This window comes from Equus asinus, chromosome 13 (assembly GCF_041296235.1).
Source record: "Equus asinus isolate D_3611 breed Donkey chromosome 13, EquAss-T2T_v2, whole genome shotgun sequence".
Taxonomy (NCBI): Eukaryota; Metazoa; Chordata; class Mammalia; order Perissodactyla; family Equidae; genus Equus; species Equus asinus.
The window spans coordinates 15,426,140-15,449,638 of record NC_091802.1 but is presented as its reverse complement, the minus strand read 5'-3'; the positions used below and the strand labels follow the sequence as shown (position 1 = coordinate 15,449,638).

The window sequence follows — 23,499 nt, the reverse complement described above, 5'->3', positions numbered from 1 at the left end:
CCATCCTTTGCACTAGAGTGTATTTTCCAAGACCCCAAAATACTGTCCTTTCCTTTTCACATGTAATAAAATTAGTGTGTGATTCAGGCTTCTCCATTAAGTTCTGAGGTCCTTGAGAGCAGATACTATGTCATATATGAATAAACTATATTGTTCACATATTTATGATTTTTCTATGATGCCTAACAAAGTTTTTACCACACAGAAAATGAACTTTATTCATTAAATGATTAAACTACAGGAGTTTGGGTGATGGTTCTGGGGTTGGGGAGGTGGGGCATCTGTGATTCAAGATTGTCACTTGTAAAACATGAGTGTCCAGGGTTAATTGTCAATTAGTCCCACTGAACAACAGTGATGTATTAATTATCTCTAGATTTAGTAAATCCAGGTATAGACACAGCTGCCTCGCTAGCCAAAGTGGTGGTTTAGGATGATCATTACACATAACATTTCACTAATAATTCTACTTTATTCTCCCCTTTTCTGCTGAAGGGTCCATGAGAGAAGACAACCAGTCCTCTAACATGGATTTCATCCTCCTAGGAGTTACTGGTCAACAGGAACAGGAAGATTTCTTCTTCATCCTTTTCCTGTTCATTTACCCCATCACATTGATTGGTAATCTGCTCATCATCTTGGCCATTCGCTCTGACATTCGCCTTCACAACCCCATGTATTTTCTCCTTGCCAACCTCTCCTTTGTTGACATCTGCTTCTCCTCTGTAACACTCCCTAAGATGCTTACCAACCATCTCTTGGACACCAAAGCCATCTCCTTTGAAGGATGCCTAACACAGATGTATTTTATGATTGGCATGGCTAACATAGATAGCTATATCTTGGCAGCAATGGCATATGATCGTGCTGTGGCCATCAGCCGCCCACTTCATTACACAACAATTATGAGCCCACTGTTCTGTGTCCTACTAGTTGTTGGGTCCTGGGTGGTTGGAAATGCCAATGCTCTCCCACACACTCTACTCACAGCTCAACTGTCCTTCTGTGGAAACCAGAGAGTGGTCAACTTCTATTGCGACATGGCCTCTTTGTTCAAGCTGTCCTGTTCCGAGATCAGCTTCAATGTGAAGATGATGTACCTAGGGGTTGGGGTTTTCTCCTTGCCATTACTATGCATCATTATCTCCTATGTTCGAGTCTTTTCCACTGTCTTACGGGTTCCATCCACCAAAGGTGTGTTCAAAGCCTTCTCTACCTGTGGTTCCCACCTCACAGTTGTTTCTTTGTATTATGGGACGGTCATGGGCATGTATTTCCGCCCTCTGACTAGTTACAGCCTAAAGGATGCTGTGATAACTGTGATGTACATCGCAGTGACCCCAATGTTAAATCCTTTCGTCTATAGTCTGAGAAACCGGGACATGAAGGCTGCCCTGGGGAAGCTCTTCAGCAAGAGAATCTCCTCATAACCTCATACTTTGGAGATTTTGCTCACAGATTAGGATGCATTTGAAAATCCAACCCAATATCCTCCCCCTCCAAGAAACCACCTTTGATCTCCCAGGGCAAAGCCACTCAGGTCTACAGGCTTCCATTCACTCTTATCAGGTCCAAAAGCTTAACCAGTGTCAGCAATATATGGCTCACCATTTCAGGCATCTGGTATAATTGAGCTAAGAGGCAATATCATCTTTTGCTCTGAGCCTCTTTCAAGGTGTTAAAGTAAGAGTGGATTTCTCTTGGTTCTTTTATTCATTTTCTTACCTTTAGCCAATATTCCTCCTGTTATACTCTAACTTTTCCACCTTTGGAAGGGACATTAGGTTAATCCACTGTGCTGGTCCAGATTGCAGGCAGCAGTACTGGTCTAGCAAGTCCCCACACCTCAGTCCACTTCTATTCAAATAAGGTAAGGTTACATAGGTACAGAATTACTGAGGTATCCTGACCACTATGCAACCAACTATGCCAGATGGGGTCAAAATACAATCCACCCTATCAGGCCTTAGGAATTCTGACTTAAGATTCAAAAACGTAGTTATAGTTTCTTGCATAGGAATTATCCTTGCATCCAGGCCTTGTAGTTGGGCACTGGTCCTGTGACCATGGCCTCAAGCAGGTAGAAAAAAAAATCAAGGTAATGTGAGAAAGAAAGAAAAGTATGGTCATTATACCAGTGTACTCCTTCCTTGGCAAGAATTGCATAGTCATACCAGCAACGTTCCCCACATCCTATTCCCCAGATCCACTGGAAAAGCAGAAAACCATCCAGTGGGGATACTCCTTTAGCCTCATTCATGTTCATATTGGGTGTGAGCACACAATCATGAGGGCCTGTAAGCCAACCCTACATGTCTTTATCGCCCTCCATTTTGTTTTATTTTTAAAGATTGGCACCTGAGCTAACAACTGTTGCCAATCTTCTTTTCTTTTTGTTTCTACTTTTTCTCCCAAAATCCCCCAAGTACATAGTTGTATATTTTAGTTGTGGGTCCTTCTAGTTGTGGTATGTGGGATGCTGCCTCAACATGGCCTAGTGAGCAGTGACATGTTCGCGCCCTGGATCCGAACTGGTGAAACCCTGGGCCGCAGAAGCGGAGAACGCAAATTTAACCACTCGGCCACGGGGCCAGCCCCTATCTCCCACCATTTTAGATAACCAATATTTTAGTTGCCCATTCCAATTCTCTCTCAAACTACTACTCTGAGGAAGCTATCTCTCTGCCCATTGTGGGATGTTATAGGCTGAAAAGTGTGTTCCTTGGTCTGAAGAAACAATTGTCAGCCATCCAAAATGGTACAATAGCTTCTCTTCCAGTTCTTTTATAGCACTCAGCATTTGCATCTACCATCAGGTAAGCAATGCTTAGTCTAGAGTCAGTGTCTATTCCTGTTAAGACCCATTTGTAGCTCCCCAGCACTACCAGCATCAGTCTCACTTGTCAGCCAGGATCAGGGCCTTCCCCACAGAGAATCTGCCACATAGCCATCTTCCATCTCTGTCTCTTACGCTGGCCGAGAGAATAGTTCTTACTGGGATTTTGTGCTTCACTGGGTGCAAGAGGAGTACTTCCAGATTCAGCCCATTTCTGCATTGCTGCAATACCCCATGTCCACTCATTTCATGGATCCAGGTGGCCCTCTAAAGTGAGGACATGGACATGGGGATATCTGCTTATAATTCCAACCACCTTTGAAACCTGGAAAGGAGTTCTTCTGACGGGCATCAATGTGTTCTATTTTAAAGCACCCCTCAAATTCCCGTAGTGATTTCCATAGGGCCGTGCCCCATATGGGCATCCCTTTAGTAAGCCAGGTTTCTATCATCCTACTACCTGATCATATGGTTAGGCCATTGGTCACTGCCCATGAGTCAGTAAAATCCAAATATAGGGGCTTTTATGACTGTTCAATCAGTGTCAGGATCTGAACCCAGAGCTACACCAAATATTTAACCTCTAGCCACATGTGGCTATAGAACTCTTAAAATGGACTAGACTAACTGAAATGTATTGTGAGTGCAAATTACAATCTGGGTTTTAAATATTATAAAATATTTGAATATTGTTTTAAAATACTTACTGCATGTTGAAATAGTAATTTGGAATATTGGGTTAAATAGGTATACTATTAAAATGATTTTCACTTGTTTCTTTTTCCTTTTCTCCCCATCTTTATTGTTTTATCGTTTGTCTTTTCAAAAAACTGGCTCTTACTTTCATTGGCCTTTTCTTTTGTTGTTGTTTTTTTTTTCTTCTATTTTGTCTATTTCTGCTCTGCTCTTTGTTATTTCCTTCCGTTTGCTAACTTTGAGCTTAATTTGTTTTCCTTTTTTAGTTTCATGAGGTGTCAAGTTATGTTACTACTTGATATCTTTATTTTTTTCTTAATGTAGGTGTTTATTGCTACAAACTTCTCATGTTGAATGGCTTTGGCAGCATCCCATAGACTCTGATATGTTGTGTTTCCATTTTTGTTTGTTTCAAATACTTTTTTGATTTCCCTTTGGATTCCTTATTTGATTCTTCAGTTGTTCAGAAGTGTGTTATTTACCTTCCACATATTTGTGAATTTTCCAGCTTTTCTTTTGTTATTCATTTCTAGTTTCATATCATTGTGTTCAGAAAACACATTTTGTGTGATTTCAATCATTTTAAATTTACTAAGACTTGTCTTGTGACCAATCATACAATCTGTCCTGGAGAATTTTCCATGTGTAATTGAGAATAACGTGTATTCTGCTGCTGCTGGATGGAATGGTCTGTATATTTCTATTATGTCTACTTGGTCTAAAGTATGGTTCAAGTCCAAAGTTTCTTTGGTGATTGTCTGTCTGGATGATCTGTCCATTGTTGAAAGTGGTGTATTAGAATTCCTTAATATTATTGTACTGTTGTCTATTTCTCCGTTAAAACCCCATAATTCCAATCTCTGCCTTCTTCATCACGTGGAATTTCCCTGTGTGTCTGTGTCTTCATACGACTGTGTTCTTACAAGGACACTGGTCATATTGGATTAGAAGCCTACTCTACTGCCGTATGACCTCATCCTAACTTAACTAATTACATCTACAATGACCCTATTTCCTCATGAGGTCACTTTTTGAAGTATTGGGGGTTAGGATGTCAGCATATCTTTTTTGGAGGACACAATTCAGCCCATTACAGCAGGCACACAAAGAAATAAAGCATCATGATTAAAAACTAGTAGAGGGATCCTTTTTTTCCACAACCTCTCCAACATTTGTTACTTTTTGTTTTGGTTGTTTTTGCCATTCTAATGGGTGTAAGGTGATATCTTAGTGTAGTTTTGATTTGCATTTCCCTGATGATCAGTGATGACAAATATCTTTTCATGTGCCTATTGACCATCCAAATATCTTCTTGGGAGAAATGTCTGTTCATGTCTCCTGCCCATTTTTTGATCAGGTTGTTTGATTTTTTGTTGTTGAGTGTGTGAATTGATGATTGGGTGAAGAAGATATGGTATATATATATACAATGGAATACTACTCAGCCATAAAAAAAATAACATCATCCCATTCACAACAACATGGATGGATCTTGAGGGAATTACGTTAAGTGAAATAAGCCAGATAGAGAAGGACAATCTCTGTATGACACCACTTATATGAGGAATTTAAACATGTGGACAAAGAGAACAGATTATGGCTACCAGGGGAAAGGGGGGATGGTGAGTGGGCACAAAGGGTGAAGGAGTGCACCTACAACACGACTGACAAACACTAATGTACAACTGAAATTTCACAAGATTGTAAACTATCATAAACTCAATAAAAATTAACTTAAAAAAAAAAACTAGTAGAAAAGAGAGACAATAAAACAGACCCATAAAGACTTTAGAACTTTAGAACAAAAACTATGAAAAGACACTTGGAATAAGATTCTAAAAAAATCTATTGAATTTCCATAAATAAAATGTACAATAACTTTAAAAAGTCAACTAGTTTTGGCAGCAGAATGGGCAGAGCAGAGGAGAAAATTACATGATAAGAATGTAACTAGAAGAACTTATCCAGAATGTAGCACAGAGATTTTTTAAAAGATGGAAAATGAAGATTGTTGGAAATATTGAACATAAATTGATAAAGGTAGATTAAGATCATATTTAATTGGAGCTCTAGAAGTTGTTCAGAGATCATGGGAAAACAATAACAAAGAGTACTGCCCATGAGTTTATTAAAAAGGATATATTTGAAAACCTAACAAAATTGAACTTTCAATTGTTGGAAGACATCAAAAACAAAGATGAAAGAAAATTGGCAAATTGGGAAACTGTGTGGAATTATTTGCAAAATATATGGCCAAAGGATCACATCCACAAGACATACAGAGTTTTTATAATTCAATAAAAAATTAATAATCAAGTGGAAAAAGAAGCAAAGGACTTCAAAAAACAATTTCAGGAGGCCATGACATTAGCAAGATGTCAAGGATAAGAGGTCTCAATGCTCATCTCCCCCAAAAAACAATAAAAAAGATAAGTAAATAACTACAAACTGATGGAAGTAGCTCCAGGAAAGCTCAGGACTACAACAAAGAAGCAGCAGAAATCCTGTGGAGCTCGAAAACCGAAAATGACCACATGGAAAATGTAGGGAACGTTTTACCTTCATCGCCCCATGCCTCATCCAGAGCAGCTCAGTGCCAAAAGGGATCTCCTTGAGGATTTTACCCCATGGGAAAAGGAGAGTGGGAGAACCCCAGCAAGCCTCATCACCCCTGTGAACATTTGCAGACTTTGCTACCAAGGGCCCCCACAGTCTTCACCAATGCTGCACTCATCTGATGGAGCAGCCAGGATTCCCTGCCAATGCATCTCCTCCCCCTGGCTGGAGCTGTTGCTGCAGTGAGACCTGCCTCCAGGGGCCCCAGTCACTACTGTGCCTGCTGTCTGAGAAAGCCACAGCACCTTCTCATCTACAGGAAGGGAGCTGCTGCTGCTCTAAACCCTGCCCCCTGAGCCAAAGTCACAGCTTTGACCCACAATCACCAAGCCAAGCTGCACTGCTCTGTGACCGCATCCTGAGTCCTAAGTAGAAGCTTTGACCAGCCATCACCAGGGAGCACTGCCACTGCCCTGTGTGCACTAGCCCCTGGGTCCTGAGTCAGGGCTTTGACATTCCATCACAGAGGCCATGCTGCTGCTGTTGTTCTGTGCCTGGCTCTTCGATCCTCAGTCTTTCCATGGACCCACCATCACTAGGCTGCACTGCTGCAGCTCTCTGTCCCACCACCTTGGTCCTGAGTTAGGCTTTGAGCCACCATCACCAGGGCCACACTGATGCTGTTCCGATCCATGCCCCCTGGGGCACGAGTTGGGACTTTGACCTGCCATCTCCAGGGCTTGCTTCTGCTGCATCCTGCCAGCCGGGCCCAAATTGCTGCTGCATTTCCCCTTCTCCTCAGAGCCTGAGTCACTTCAGTGAGCCCAGAAAACCAGACTCCAGATCCACAGGAGATCTGCACATGCTTGCACCTCAGACAACAGCGCCATCACCACAGCAAGTGCACCTGATCCCAGAACCCCAGCTCTGCTGTCACTCTGACTGCAGCACACCAGACCTGGTGCCAAGAGGGATCCCCTTGGCTAGAGCTTTCCCCCAAGGGAAAAATAGGAGAGAAGGAGAATGCCAGCAGCCTTCACATCAAGGACCCTAATAACTCTAGCTGTCACTGCCACCTGCAGGGCCTCCACAGTTTTGGCCACCAAAACCCCCTGAAATCTATGCCAATGTCAATCTCAGCCAAGGGAGCTACTTCAAACTAAAAGGTGTCTGCTGAGCAAAGGAAACAATCAATAAACTAAAAAGCAACCTATGGAATAGGAGAAAATATTTGCAAAGCATATATCTGATAAGGGGTTAAATTCCAAAATATATAAAGAACTTGTACAACACAATACAAAACAGCAAATAATCCACTTTAAAAAATGGGCAAAGGATCTGAACAGACATTTTTCTAAAGAAGACATTCAAATGACCAACAGGTACATGAAAAGGTGCTCAACGTCACTAATCATCAGGGAAATGCAAATGAAAACCATGAGCTATCACCTCACACCTGTTAGGATGGCTATTGTCAAAAAGGCAAGAAATAGGAAGTGTTGGTGAAGAAGTAGAGAAAAGAAAACTTTTGTGCAATCTTGGTGGGAAAGTAAATTGGTGCAGCCACTATGGAGAACAGTATGGAGGTTCCATAAAAAGTCAAAAATAGAACTACCATATGATCCAGCAATTCCACTTTTGAGACTATATCTGAAGGAAATGAAATCACTATCTTGAAGAGACATCTGCACTCCCATGTTCACTCCAGACTTATTCACCATAGCCAAGATAGGGAAACAACCTAAGTGTCTTTCAGTGAATCGTTGGATAAAGAAAATGTATATATATATATATATATATATATATATATACACACACACACACAAAGGAATATTATTCATCCATATAGAAGGAATACCTACTGCTTGTGACAACATGAATGGAATTTGATGGCATTATGCTCAGTGAAATAAGCCAGACAAAGACAAATTCTGTATGGTAACACTTGTATGTGGAATCCAAAAACAAAAGGCCTATTTCATAGAAACAGAATAGAATGGCAGTTGCCAGGAACTGGGGGGAGGGATTAATAGAGAAATGTAGGTCATAGGGTATAAACTTTCAGTTATAAGGTGATTAGAATCTGAGAATCTAATGTGCATCCTGATGACTAAAGTTAGTAATATGGTATTGTACACTTGAAATTTGCTAAGAGTATATCCTAAGGGTTCTCACTGCACACCAAAAAAAGTTAACTTTGTGAGGTGGTGGATGTGCTAATTATCTTGATCTTGACAATCATTCCACAATGTATATCAAGTCATCGCATTGCACACTTAAATATATGCAATTATATTGGTCAATTATTCCACAATGAACTTGGAGAAAAAAAACACAATTCCCAATGAGGAAATACTCACAGTTTGTGTTAGTAGGCTCAGGCCTCCATAATAAAATGCTACAGACTGAGTGATTTAAGCAACAGAAATTTATTTTCTTACAGTTATGGATGCTGGAAGGCTGAGATCAGGATGCCAGCATGGTCAGGGTCTGGTGAGAACTCTCTTTCTGGCTTGTAGAAGGTGACCTTCCCTCTGTGTCCTCACATGGCAGGGAGAGAGAAATGTTACCAAGCAAGGGCTCGCTGCCCAATGCACATAGAAGCTAATACCATGGCACCAGATTTTGAGAGAAGAAAGAGCTTTACTGCAGGGTTGGCCAGCAGGGAAACAGTAGGCAGGGCTTAAACCTGTCTCCCTGAGCTGAAGAGGGACAGAATTTTAAGGAGTTGGGAGTGGGAGTGGTCACAAAAAATGCTAGCTTGGCAGAATCTGATTGGATGCTGGGAGTGTAAATATCTCAAGTCTAGTGTGCTACAAATCAAGGGACTTCTCATTGGGTTTTCCATGCTGCTTTCACATCACATTGAGTTCCTCAGTTAGGGAACTTTTGGTTCTGGCACAGTTCAAGGTCATCTGAGGACAAGTTTCCATCTTCTGCGCATGCTCTGTGATTCCATCTTCTGCGCATGCTCTCTGCACTGGGCTCCTACGGGAACATGCATGGCTCCAGGAGAGACGCAGAGGAGCAAACCAGTGGCAGTTCTGTGCATGTGACATTGCCCTGTCATGCTCCCTGGCTCTTCTCTGAAAAAAAAAAATAGCTTACAAAATGTTTTAGAGAGGCAAATGGGTCAATGGGTACCAAGACTGTTTTAGTCCCCCCTGTTCTTTGTCCATTCCTCATTCTTGAGGGATTAGGGGTGACACTGCTCTATTTACTTCCTGCTGGTTAGACGTACAGATCTGGGTTTGAGGAATGAAATTGTTTCACACTGAATTGCAAATATTCAGGGGTCCCGGGAACTGGGCCTTTATGTTGAATGGTCATTGTATGCTTTAGGGGTATGTGTTTAAGGATATGAGACACCTACCAAATGCAGAGCTTGACAGGAAGGAATACAAATCCTAGCAAGCACAAAACAATGATACCTAGTTTAAACAATTCCTCAAATACAGACCTTATTCCTCGTGAGATCTGAAAGAAGATATTCCTAAGAGATTGAATCCAGATTCTTGTAAGGACATTTGTTGGAGCCAAGCTGCCTTTTGTCTGATTTTTTCCATATGAAATTCAACCTCTGAAGAGGTTCAGTAAAGTATATTCTTTGGGGGGAGGGGGATCCTTGTGAGGCCATTGCATGTCACAGGCAGATGTCCCCACACCTCTGTAAAATCCCTACTCACCTGGGAATGTCCCAAAGGATCAGAGGGAACAGTGTCTCTTTTCTTTGGAGTCAGAAGACCCTCATAAAGTTAATTTGATAAGGGAGTTTGTTACAGTCAAGAAACTCAGTCCCCAAAGAGTCAATTCAGTTTAAATTAACACCACCACACAAAACCTTAACACACAGTACAACTCTACATATGACGTGAACCAGATTCATAAAGTTATCATTCCAACTGAGGTTCCAGGAGTAGCTGGATTATCAGGACTACCTCATGAGTGAACCCTTTATCCTGTTTCTAATTATCCTGGGTTCAGGCTCAACATTTGGGACTCAGTCCACCAGCATTCCCCAGAGTGCAGGTGAAGCTTGTATTTCCAGAGGATCAAACCAGAGAGACAATAGCTTTCTTAAGGTTACTCACCCAGAGACATCTTGGTCCAGAAGCAATTTCTTTTCAAAGAAGTGAAGAAAGCACTGGGGAGCCTGGAGCACTGCAGTGGGAAACAGGAATCCAACCAGCCAGGCCTCTAGACAAAGTAGTCTAGGTAGCTGCTTAGGGTCAGCGATAAGGGCCACCACTCCACTGGGCGCTGTGGAGCCTCCAGTATGTAGTTACACAACCGTGGTCTCTTTTTGTTTAGCAGAAGTTGTTACTGAGCAATGGCCCACTGCCTGACATGCATACAAGCCAATATTATGGCCTTAGCTTTTGAGAAAAGAAAGAGCTTTATTGCATGGCCAACCAGCAAGGAGACAGGAGGCAAAGCTCAAATCTGTCTCCCCAGGCTGAAGCAGGACAGACTTTTAAGGGGTTGGGAGTGGGAGCAGTTATGCAAAACACTAGCTTGGAGGAAGTTGATTGGATGATGGGAATGTAAGGGTCTCCCAAGTCCAGTGTGCTAAAAATCAAGGGACTCCTTGCTTCTTATGCACTTCCCTGCACTGCTTTCTCACCACAGAGTTCCATAGTTAGGGAACGTTTTGTTCCTAGGCAGCTCAAGGTCATCTGAGGACAAGGTTTCCATCTTCTGCACATACTCCAGCTACAAGACATGCAGTTTTTGCTCATTGTCTGTGCAAAACAATTTTGATATTTTGTTATCAATACTTACAATTTCATGGATGGATGGATACAATAGAGCTAGTACAAATTGGTCTATGATGGTTACAGACTTTTTTGATGATCATTTCACAGCAAACATAAATATCAAATCATTACATTGTACACTTGAAACTAATATAGTGTTATATGTTGATTATACATCCCCAAAAGAGAATATAGTAAAAGTGATGGACATAGCTTCTGAGATTAGGTATTAAAAGACTATGATCTCTCTCTCTCTCTCTCTCCCTCTATCTCTCTCTCTATTCCTACCTTTTTGTGTCCAGAGCTTTTATTTCTTTTTTTTTTTAATTTTTTTTTATTTTATTTTATTTTTATTAATGTTATGATGGATTACAAGCTTGTGAAATTTCAGTTGTACATTTTTGTTAGTCATGTTGTGGGTACACCACTTCCCCCTCCGTACCCTCCCCCCACCCCCCCTTTTCCCTGGTAACCACCGATCAGATCTCCTTCTCAATATACTAATTTCCACCTATGAGTGGAGTCATATAGAGTTCGTCTTTCTCTGACTGACTTATTTCGCTTAACATAATGCCCTCGAGGTCCATCCACATTGTTGTGAATGGGCCAATTTCGTCTTTTTTTATGGCTGAGTAGTATTCCATTGTGTATATATACCACATCTTCTTTATCCAATCATCAGTTTCTGGGCATGTAGGCTGGTTCCACGTCTTGGCTATTGTAAATAATGCTGCGATGAACATAGGGGTGCAACGGACTCTTGAGATATCTGATATCAGGTTCTTAGGATAGATACCCAGTAATGGGATGGCTGGGTCATAGGGTATTTCTATTTTTAACTTTTTGAGAAATCTCCATACTGTTTTCCATAGTGGCTGTACCAGTTTGCATTCCCACCAACAGTGTATGAGGGTTCCTCTTTCTCCACAACCTCTCCAACATTTGTCGTTCTTGGTTTTGGATGTTTTTGCCAATCTAACGGGGGTAAGGTGATATCTTAGTGTAGTTTTGATTTGCATTTCCCTGATGATTAGCGATGATGAACATCTTTTCATGTGTCTATTGGCCATATTCATATCTTCTTTTGAGAAATGTCTGTTCATGTCCTCTGCCCATTTTTTGATCGGGTTGTTTGTTTTTTTGTTGTTAAGCAGTGTGAGTTCTTTGTATATTATGGAGATTAACCCTTTGTCGGATAAGTGGCTTGTAAATATTTTTTCCCAATTAGTGAGCTGTTTTTTTGTTTCAATTCTGTTTTCCCTTGCCTTGAAGAAGCTCTTTAGTCTGATGAAGTCCCATTTGTTTATTCTTTCTATTGTTTCCCTCAACTGAGGAGTTACAGTGTCCGAAAAGATTCTTTTGAAACTGATGTCAAAGAGTGTACTGCCTATATTCTCTTCCAAAAGACTTATTGTCTCAGGCCTAATCTTTAGGTCTTTGATCCATTTTGAGTTTATTTTGGTGTGTGGTGAAAAAGAATGGTCGATTTTCAATCTTTTGCATGTGGCTGTCCAGTTTTCCCAGCACCATTTGTTGAAGAGACTTTCTTTTCTCCCTTGTAGGCCCTCTGCTCCTTTGTCGAAGATTAGCTGTCCATAGATGTGTGGTTTTATCTCTGGGCTTTCAATTCTGTTCCATTGATCTGTGCACCTGTTTTTGTACCAGTACCATGCTGTTTTGATCACTGTAGCTTTGTAGTATGTTTTGAAATCGGGGATTGTGATTCCGCCGGCTTTGTTTTTCTTGCTCAAGATTGCTTTAGCAATTCGTGGTCTTTTGTTCCCCCATATGAATTTTAGGATTGTTTGTTGAATTTCTGTGAAGAATGTTCTTGGGATTCTGATTGGGATAGCATTGAATCTGTATATTGCTTTAGGTAGTATGGACATTTTAACTATGTTTATTCTTCCAATCCATGTGCAAGGAATGTTTTTCCATCTCTTTATGTCATCGCCTATTTCTTTCAAGAAAGTCTTGTAGTTTTCATTGTATAGATCCTTCACTTCCTTGGTTAAGTTTATCCCAAGGTGTTTTATTCTTTTCGTTGCGATTGTGAATGGGATAGAGTTCTTGAGTTCTTTTTCTGTTAGTTTATTGTTAGTGTATAGAAATGCTACTGATTTATGCACGTTAATTTTATACCCTGCTACTTTGCTGTAGTTGTTGATTATTTCTAATAGTTTTTCTGTGGATTCTTTGGGGTTTTCTATGTATAAGATCATGTCGTCTGCAAACAACGCGAGTTTTACTTCTTCGTTACCTATTTGGATTCCTTTTATTTTTTTTTCCTGCCGAATTGCTCTGGCCAGCACCTCCAGTACTATGTTGAATAGGAGTGGTGAAAGTGGGCACCCTTGTCTTGTTCCTGTCCTCAGAGGGATGGCTTTCAGCTTTTGTCCATTGAGTATGATGTTGGCTGTGGGTCTATCATATATGGCCTTTATTATGTTGAGGTACTTTCCTTCTATACCCATTTTACTGAGGGTTTTTATCATAAATGGGTGTTGGATCTTGTCGAATGCTTTCTCTGCGTCTATTGAGATGATCATGTGGTTTTTGTTTTTCATTTTGTTGATGTAGTGTATCACGTTGATTGACTTGCGGATGTTGAACCATCCCTGTGTCCCTGGTATAAATCCCACTTGATCATGGTGTATAATCTTTTTGATGTATTGCTGTAATCGGTTTGCCAAAATTTTGTTGAGGATTTTTGCATCTATGTTCATCAGTGATATCGGCCTGTAGTTCTCCTTCTTTGTGTTGTCCTTGTCAGGTTTGGGGATCAGAGTGATGTTGGCTTCATAGAATGTGTTAGGGAGTTCTCCATCTTTCTCAATTTTCTGGAACAGTTTGAGGAGAATAGGTATTAAGTCTTCTTTAAATGTTTGGTAGAATTCTCCAGAGAAGCCGTCTGGTCCTGGACTCTTGTTTTTGCGGAGGTTTTTGATTACCGTTTCTATTTCCTTACTTGTGATTGGTCTATTCAGATTCTCCATTTCTTCCTGATTCAGTTTGGGGGGATTGTAGGAGTCTAGGAATTTGTCCATTTCTTCCAAGTTGTTCAATTTGTTGGCATATAGTTTTTCATAGTATTCTCTTATGATCTCTTGTATTTCATTGGTATCTGTTGTGATTTCTCCTCTGTCATTCCTGATTTTATTAATTTGCGCTTTCTCTCTTCTTTTCTTGGTGAGTCTGGCTAGGGGTTTGTCAATTTTGTTAATTCTTTCGAAGAACCAACTCTTTGTTTCATTGATCCTTTCTATTGTCTTTTTTGTTTCAATATCGTTTATTTCTGCTCTTATTTTTATTATTTCCCTCCTTCTACTGACTCTGGGCTTTGTTTGTTCTTCTTTTTCTAGTTCCGTTAGGTGTCGTTTGAGGTTGCTTACGTGAGCTTTTTCTTGTTTAGTGAGGTGAGCCTGTATTGCGATGAATTTCCCTCTTAGGACTGCTTTTGCTGCATCCCAAATGATTTGGTATGTCGTGTTCTCATTTTCATTTGTCTCCAGATAATATTTGATTTCTTCTTTAATTTCTTCAATGATCCATTGTTTGTTGAGAAGCGTGTTGTTTAGTCTCCACATTTTTGCACCTTTCTCTGCTTTTTTCTTGTAGTTGATTTCTAGTTTAATAGCGTTATGATCAGAAAAGATGCTTGATATTATTTCAACTCTCTTGTATTTATTGATGTTTGCTTTGGTTCCCAAAATATGGTCAATCCTTGAGAATGTTCCATGTGCACTTGAGAAGAATGTGTAACCTGCTGTTTTTGGATGAAGTGTTCTACATATATCTATTAAGTCCATCTGGTCTAATTTTTCATTTAATTCTATTATTTCCTTGTTGATTTTCTGTCTGGATGTTCTGTCCATTGGTGTTAATGGTGTGTTGAGGTCCCCTACTATTATTGTATTGTTGTTGATGTCTTCTTTTAGTTCTATTAAGAGTTGCTTTACAAATTTTGGTGCTCCTGTGTTGGGTGCGTATATATTTATAAGTGTTATGTCTTCTTGGTGGAGAGTCCCTTTTATCATTATATACTGTCCCTCTTTATCTTTCTTTATCTGTTTTGCTTTGAAATCTACCTTGTCTGATATTAGTATAGCGACACCTGCTTTCTTTTGTTCATTATTAGCTTGGAGTATTGTTCTCCATCCCTTCACTCTGAGTCTGTGTTTGTCTTTGGGGCTGAGGTGTGTTTCCTGGAGGCAGCATATTGTTGGATCTTGTTCTTTGATCCATCCTGCCACTCTGTGTCTTTTGATTGGGGAGTTCAATCCATTTACATTTAGAGTGATTATTGAGACGTGGGGGCCTACCACTCCCATTTTGTGTCTTGTTTTCCGGTTTTCTTCAGTTTCCTTTGTTTCTCGTCCCATGGTTTAATCTGTTCTGATGTAGAGCTACTACTCTCTGTTGTTGTCCTTCTACTTATCTCCTCTGCTCTTGGTTTTGTAGCCCCTTTCCTTTTTTGGATTTTTCAGGAATGAGGGTTTTCCTGAGGATTTCCTGAAGAGGAGGTTTTGTGGCAATGAACTCCCTTAATTTTTGTTTGTCTGGGAAAGTTTTTATTTCTCCATCGTATTTGAAGGATATTTTCGCTGGGTAGAGAATTCTCGGCTGTAGATTTTTGTCCTTCAGATTTTTGAATATATCATTCCACTCTCTTCTAGCCTGTAAAGTTTCTGCTGAGAAATCTGCTGATAGCCTGATGGGGGTTCCTTTGTAGGTTAGTTTCTTTTGCCTGGCTGTCCTTAATATTTTCTCCTTGTCGTTGACTTTTGCTAGCTTCACTACTATATGCCGTGGAGTTGGTCTTCTTGCATTGATAAAGTTTGGAGATCTATTGGCTTCTGTCACCTGAAGATCCATCTCCCTCACCAGATTTGGGAAGTTCTCAGCCATTATTTCTTTGAATAGGTTTTCTGCCCCTTTCTCCTTCTCTTCTCCCTCTGGTATACCTATAATCCTTACGTTGCATCTCCTAATTGTGTCTGATAATTCTCGGAGAGTTTCTTCATTTCTTTTAAGTCTTGCTTCTCTCTCCTCCTCTGCCTGCAACAATTCTATATTGCCATCTTCCAAATTGCTAATTCTTTCCTCCATATTATCGGCCCTACTGTTCAGAGCATCTAGATTTTTCTTAATCTCCTCTATTGTGTTCTTCATTTCCAATATTTCTGTTTGGTTCTTCTTTATCGTATCAAACTCTTTTGTGACATAGCTCCTGAACTCGTTGAGTTGTCGGTCAGAATTCTCTCTTAACTCATTGAGAATCTTAATGATGGCTGTTTTGAAGTCATCGTCATTTAGGTTATATATCTCATTTTCTTTGGGATTGTTTTCTGTGTATTTGTTGCTTTCTTTCTGTTCTGGAGATTTAATGTATTTTTTCATATTGCTTGATGTTGTTGATTTGTGCCTCCACATGGAGATAGAGTTTAGTTGCTCCTTTCACTTGTTTCAGCTGCTGCGGTGGGAGGAGCAGCTGTTTATATTTCACCAACCAGGAACCCTGTCCGTAGTTGCTAACTGGGCCTGGGCCCCTCTTCGTAGCCACAGTGGCCCTTTGGATTCCCTCCTCTGCCGTGGGGGCCGTCACAGGGGGGCTTCAGGCTGCAGGTGCCTACTGTTGCAGCCCACCTAGATGTGCTCTCTCCTTGGGGTCTGCAACGGTGTTATGGGCTTTTCCAGCGGCCAGGGGTGGGATCACTTATATTTGTCGCTCCGTTGCTGTCGGCACCCACCAAAACTCACTTGTCCTCTATGCGTCGCAGGAGAGCTATTGGCATCTTCTACAGTCTGTGGTTAGTACACCTAGCTATGCTGCTTTTGCCCTGGGGTCTTCCAGCCTTGTGGCTGGCGGCTGGGTGCCTTCTACTGGTGCTGTGCAGAGGCTTTCCCTAAGGCTGCTGTGAGCCTGTAGGGTTTCCCCCTAGGCTACTAAGCTGGGTCTCTGGAACTCTCTCCAGCCCCAGTCCTCTCTGAGATCTCTGGCAATCCCTAGCCTCACGGGGTGGGCAACGGCAGCTGGGGGTCGCCCCACCCCCTGGGATTCTCTCCGGGCCTCTCCCGGAGCCGTGAATGTTCAGCGTGGCCCCTCTGCTAACGGCAGACAGAGAGTTTTGTCTGCTGCCCAGGCGGAGCTCCGGCGCTTCCCCTCCGGGTCGCAGAACCAGCCTTTGAAAGTTCCCCCCGCCCTGGTCCTCTCCGAGATCTCCGGCAATCCCTAGACCCACAGGGCTGGCAATGGCAGCTGGGGGTCGCCCCGCCCTCAGGGCTTCTCTCCGGGCCTCTCCCGGAGCCGTGAATGCTCAGCATGGCCCCTCTGCTAACAGCAGACAGAGAGTTTTGTCTGCTGCCCGGGCGGAGCTCCGGCGCTTCCCCTCCGGGTCGCAGAACCGGCCTTTGAAAATTCCCCCGGCCCCGGTCCTCTCCAAGATCTCCGGCAATCCCTAGTCCCACGGGGCGGGCAACGGCAGCTGGGAGATCTCCGTGCCCTCCGTGTCTCTCTCTGGGACCCTCCGGGTGCCCCGAGCACCAGGCTGGGTCTCCCCGCCAATGGCGGGGAGAGACTCTCCCCGCGGGCTCAGGTGTGCAACTCCAAAGTTTCCCTCTGCGTTTAGGAGTAATTGCAGGGGGTTTAGGTAGGGTTCTGGTCACCTGTTTCCACCGTCGCTCCTCTGTTGTGTTCTCGCTCCTGCCCTAGATGTGTGTGGATCCTCTGGGGGCGTCCGTTGGAAGAAAGCCGCTTGCGGGTACTAGGCTGCCCGTCGGGGTCGGAGAGTTTTCACCTATTTCCACATCCTCCCGGAGGAAAGTCCATCCGCCTTCCGATGTATAGTCGCGTGGGTGTCTCAGACGTCCTGAGATGCTGTCTGGATATCCTTTGTCAAGCGATAAGTGTCCACATAATTGTAGACTCAAAGGGCGAGAGACAAAGAGGACTACTCACGGCGCCATCTTGGCTCTTCTCTCCAGAGCTTTTATTTCTCAAGTATGCAATACATTATTATTAACTATAGTCATCCTGCTGCATTAGATCCCCAGAACTCATTCCTCTTATGACTGAAAGTTTGTACCCTTTGACCAACATTCCCCATTTCCCTCACCCCTCAGCCCCTGGAAACCATCATTCTACTTTCTGGTTCTGTAAGTTTGACTTTTTAGATTTCATCTATAAATGAGATCATATATGTGTGTGTGTGTGTGTGTGTGTGTGTGTGTGTGTATAATACAAATAATTCAGCCTGTAGCTGAGAGAGTCTGGAGCTGAGTTATAGGGTCTCTTGATCTGCTGTCAGACTGAGGTCAGAGGGCCTGCCTCAGGGTTCAGACAAGTGTGTCTCCTGTTTGGCCGCTCTGTGGGCAGGACTGGTGACTAAGAGGGGCTGGAGCCTGGCTATGGACTGCTTCAGGGTCCAAAGCAGGACCAAAGTCAGCACACCTGTCACCTAAGGCATAGATGGGTGTGAAAATAGTCATTCAAATCATTTTGTGTGTGGCTTAATTCTGTCATGGAAACTCAGCTGGGAAATGCTAGTATAAAGATTCTCATTAAAGCAACAGGTCACACACCCACATAGAACCATCACTGTGGCCAGGCCAGTTAGATATGCTGACAACTCCACTCTGGAGCCATGGAGGCAGAACCGCCACGATGCCAAATGGAAATTGGCAGCTGTTAGAAAGGGGGAAAGAGAGTCAGAAAGACTATAAATGTTCACCACAAGCAATTGTCAAATAAAATAAAATGTAGACTCCTGGTTTCCACTCTGACATGTAAAGAGCTTGGAAGTCATTCCTCTTGTCCTCAAAATAAGAAGAAAGATGAACATTATAAAACACAGCTCTTCTTAGATCCAGCTCTTAAGTAATTGGGGCCATGTGAATATGAAATTAACCTTTGCTGTTGTAAAACACTGAGATTTTAGGGGCTGTTTGTTAGCGCAACATGGCCTGGCCTGTCTTTCCTGATACAGATGGAAAAGTCTTTTCTACTCAAAGTAAGACACAAAGTCAAAAAGCATTATAAGAAGGGGCAAACAGATCTGACCACCTAAAAATGGCACGTCTATTTGGCAAAACACGCATCAAATTAAAAGACAAGTGGCAAGTTAGAGAAAGTATTTGCAACCTACATGAAAGAAAGCTGATATCCACAACAATTGAGTTCCTAACAAACAAACAGTCTAATGGAAAAGAGAGCAAAAATTGTCAAAATGCAATTCCAAAAGGAAAAATACAATTGGCCAATAAATATGTGAAAGGATATCTAATTGCAGTGTTAAGTAAAATAAAAATTGAAATAAAAATATTTCCCTTTCTCAATCTTCAGATGGTAAAAATTAAAGACCTTTATTTATAATAACACTTGATAGCAGGGATGTAGGTTAATAGCCACTACCACAACCTACTGGATATACAAGTTTGTGCCAAAGCTGTGGAAAGTAAGAGGACAATATATATGCGTGTGTGAACATCTATATCAAAATTTATATTTTTATTTCCTTTAATTTGATAAAGTTATTCTTAGGAATAGACCCTAGGTAAATAATTACAGAAATCTGGAAAGATTCTTCTGTAAAGATATTCATCTGAGCATTGTTTGTTATTGCAAAACAATTGAAAAGAAGCCAAATTATTTAAATAGAAGGTTGATTAAATAAATTATTGTTTATGTGTACAATGATATACTGTACAAACATTAAAACAAAGTATGATTTTAGCCTTTGATATAAAAGATTATATTGCATAATGCATAGAAAAATAAAAAATAAAACAGAACAGTAATAGTTCTAGTGATGTAAAATATGCATATCATATATGTGTCAAATCTCTGGAAAAATATGTATAAAATCCTTAAGAGAGGGTAACTCTCAATAATGGTATTTTTGGTGCTGTGAAGGGACATTTGTATTTTTATTTTCTGCTTGACAAAATAACGTTGTTTGAATATTTCTGCTATCAGATATAACACTTCTAAATAATTTTAAAATAAAGGTATTTAAATTTGAGGACAGAAATCCCAAAGGGAATACAGCTTGCCTACTTGTTAAAGAAGCCCTTCGGTCTGGGAGGATAAACAGGACACAGGAACGATTTCCAAGGAAAAAATCCTTAAGGGTTTGGTATGAATGCTTAGGAGGAGGAAAGGCCAAGGTCTGGGGATCTCCTGGGGTAGCAGATAAGATTAATTGGGACAGTGTTAAACACTCATGGGGTAAATGGAGTGGTTGAAATGGTGGTGGTGATGCTCTCAAAATGTTTTTTGCTCAGCCTTAGGAAAAAGTTCATCCAGACTATTGTAATCAAAGGTCATTAAAAGTGAACAACTGTGGAGAGATGATCTTGTCCCAGTTCCTTATGGTATAGTTCAAAATAAGCCCAAACATAGAAAGGAAATTTCTAAGGTCACAGAGCAGTAGTTGCAATCTACGTTCCTGATTTTCATTCACAAGAATTTTGCCCTTTAAGGGAAGCTTATTCTCTTTAACCTGGAAGTGTCTGGAAACCCAAGAGTATCAGGAAAGAGACATACTTCTTTGTTCTTTAGACTGTATTGACAAGCGCTGCCCCCAAAGGCAGGGAGGCTGATGACTTTGATGGACCAGTGGCATTATGGATGATCGTTAGCAGGTGCATCTTCTGTCCCTCTCCCCCACCTGTCAGTTCTACTCTCTGTCCTTCTAGGATCCTGTCCTAGCCAGAGGAAGGAAAAGAGGAGTATACAGACTACTTTCCCTTATTATGCCTTCAGCAAAGCTTAAACTTTTTTTCCTTCTAATAAGGCTGGGGCCCAACTGTAACATCAGAGGTGTTAGTTATTATATGGCCACAGACTAATAGAAAGTGATTCTATAGTACGAATTTTATTCTCATCTCCCATTCATATTTATTCTTGATGGAGAATGAAAAGAAGAAATATTCATTCTTCTTTTCCTCCTCACTCCTCATCCTTCTTTTTCACCTCTCACTCACTCCTCACTCACTCCTCTTTTTCTCATCGACCCCATCAGCATTCCTGAGCCATCTAGTTTGATACTCCTAATTCTCTCATCCTTTCTCCTCTCCCATTCTCTTGTGTCCTTTCCCTAATTTCTGCCTTTCCTTCTCACCTCTCTTGCTCACCTCCGATCCCATCCATCCCTAAGTCCTCGTATTATTTCTTCATTCCTCCACTCCCAATCCTGACCCATCTCCCACTCTCATATCTTTTCCTTCCGTCTTCATCTCAGCCCTTCCCTCAAGTTCCTTGGCTTCAAGAAGACATCACAGAGAAGCCAGGCTCCAGGTGTAGCCATGGGACAGTTTCAGGAATGATACAGGAGAGGGACAGTAGAATTGCCTGGACAAGGTTAGTAGCCTTCCAAGGAAGGCTGGAAAAAAGATACAAATTGGCAATGGATGTGCTGAAGCCTGGATAAACATCAAGACGTGGAAATTCTCTGGGACAGAGTTGTTCTGATGTACTAATAAAATGAATTTATAAAGAGGCATCACTCCCAAGGACTTCATTTATGGATATTTTCTGAACTAGGAGGTTTGGGAGAGAAAAGTAAGACTTTGGAGGAGAAGGTTATATTGGACATTCTACATTGAAAATGCTAAGGACCCGGTTGGAATATAAATATTTATTCTTTCAAAGGCTTGATCATAAATATGAGCAAGGTAACTTATTCAACAGGAAAGAAAGACATGCAGGGGATGGAGGTGGAACTTTCCTTTTTTGACCTGAGGATATGTCATGTATGCACTAAAGTAGGTTTTATTTAGTGGGCTCTTTCCCTCTCTAGACCCTACCTGTCCCCTAAACATCCTATGGGATCCTTGTGTGGTAGTGAAGAAAAGGAACTGATTTTCTTGGAGGTGAAAGGCAAACAGTAAAATAGAATAATCCTTGGGATTGAGTCAGTGGTTTGAAACAGCTTTCTGTGTTCTGATCTAGAGAGAATCTCAAGTCCACACCAGAAGAAAATTTCACAGTGATATTCTCAGTAACGTAGGCTGTGATTACCCAACTAGCACTTCCCTGTAGGACATTGCTTCCCAGAACTCCTGGGCTTCCAAGGCTTCAAATCTACCTGGAAAGTGAGCATGATCAAAACAATGTGGCAACTTCACCGGCAGACCCTGACTTTGTATCTCCCTGTCTTACTTGTTTGTCTTTGTAGCTCTTATCACTATGTGATATTCCATACAGGATGCTATTTATTTCATTTTTTTTGTCCCTCCATTAGAGTGTGAGTTGACATGTGCAGAGACTTTTGTCTCTTTTTTCACCTGTGCCCTAGAAGCACATCTGGATCATGAGGCAATTTAATAAATATTTATTGTATGAATAATTGAATGAATTATGGAGGGTTTCCTTATGGGACAAGCACATCACACAACTCTTCAGGCAACAGGAGAATAGTTACTGCCTTCACGGGAAATTTTCCTCAAATCAGAAAAGGAGGCACCCTATCACTTCTCAGGTCAGTGAGCGCTTACCCACAAGTACCCTCCACAGGGCACCCTGGACATCAGGGTTTCTAAGACTGTAGATAAGTGGGTTCAGCATGGGGTTGATAACTGTGTTGAAAACACCAACCCCTTTATCCTTGTCTGAAGCCTCCTCTGAACCCAGACGCATGTAGTTAAAGATACCAGTCCCAAAGAAGAGGCAAACTACAGTGAGGTGGGAGCCACATGTGGAGAAGGCCTTCTTCTTGCCCTTCACTGAATGCATCTGTAGAACTGCTGCTGCCACGTGAATGTAGGAAGTGATGATGAGAACCACAGGTGCACCTGCCATTATGAAACCCACAGCAAAGAGCAACAGCTCATTGAGTTGGATGCTGGAGCAGGAGAGCTGGAAGAGCTGTGGGAGGTCACAATAGAAGTGATTGACCTCATTGGGACCACAGAAGTTGAGGGTAGTTAGGGCAATAGTGTGGGTCAGAGCATTGGTGAAGGCAAAAGCCCAGGACACAGCCACCAATATCAACTGGACCGCCTGGCTCATGTGGGTGCTATAGGTGAGGGGTTGACAGATGGCCAGGAATCGGTCGTAGGCCATGGCTGTCAATAGGAAGCAATCCATCCCAGCAAGGAGGTGAAAGAAGAAGAGCTGTGTGAGGCAGGCTTCATAGGAAATTCTACTCTTGTGGGACAGGAGACGACTTAACATTGCAGGAACAGTGACAGTGATACATCCAACATCCAGAGCTGACAGGTTCCCCAGGAAGAAGTACATAGGGGTATGAAGTTTGGGCTCCACCAAGATGGCTGCCAGGATACTGAGGTTGCCCCCAACTGTGACCAGGTAGGCAATGAGGAAGAGTACAAAGACCACGGACTGCAACTTTTCTGTTTCCACTAGGCCCAATAGAATGAACTCAGTAACAGCTGTCCTGTTTCTCCTAGCTTCCAGATCCATGAGTCCCTGTAAGGAAATGTCACAAGAGTGGAGGTATCAGTCCACTCAATTTATTTAGTCAATATAATTGTTGTAAACTACCTATGTTCAAAGCCCCAGGGAAGTTCCCAGCTGTCCAGGTGATGATTTCCCCACTCCCCAAGCCACACGTCACTCACTGACCTCCTCAATCACCTCAGTGTCACTACTCTGCTTTCAGATGAGGTGTCCACTGCTACCACCACCTCATT

At 41.9% G+C, this 23,499-nt stretch overlaps 2 protein-coding genes across 2 annotated transcripts; one reads left to right on the top strand and one right to left on the bottom strand.

The window, feature by feature from the left end:
* The first annotated feature begins 500 nt into the window (after nt 1-500).
* LOC106821983 (olfactory receptor 1A1-like) lies at nt 501-1,430 on the top strand. Its single transcript, XM_014826900.3, has one exon. The coding sequence runs from the start codon at nt 501-503 to the stop codon at nt 1,428-1,430; it is 930 nt and encodes a 309-aa protein (XP_014682386.2).
* A 20,891-nt stretch (nt 1,431-22,321) lies between these two features.
* Nucleotides 22,322-23,281, bottom strand: LOC106821967 (olfactory receptor 3A2-like). The gene has a single exon (XM_014826873.3). The coding sequence runs from the start codon at nt 23,267-23,269 to the stop codon at nt 22,322-22,324; it is 948 nt and encodes a 315-aa protein (XP_014682359.1). The 5' UTR covers nt 23,270-23,281.
* Nucleotides 23,282-23,499: the final 218 nt, after the last annotated feature.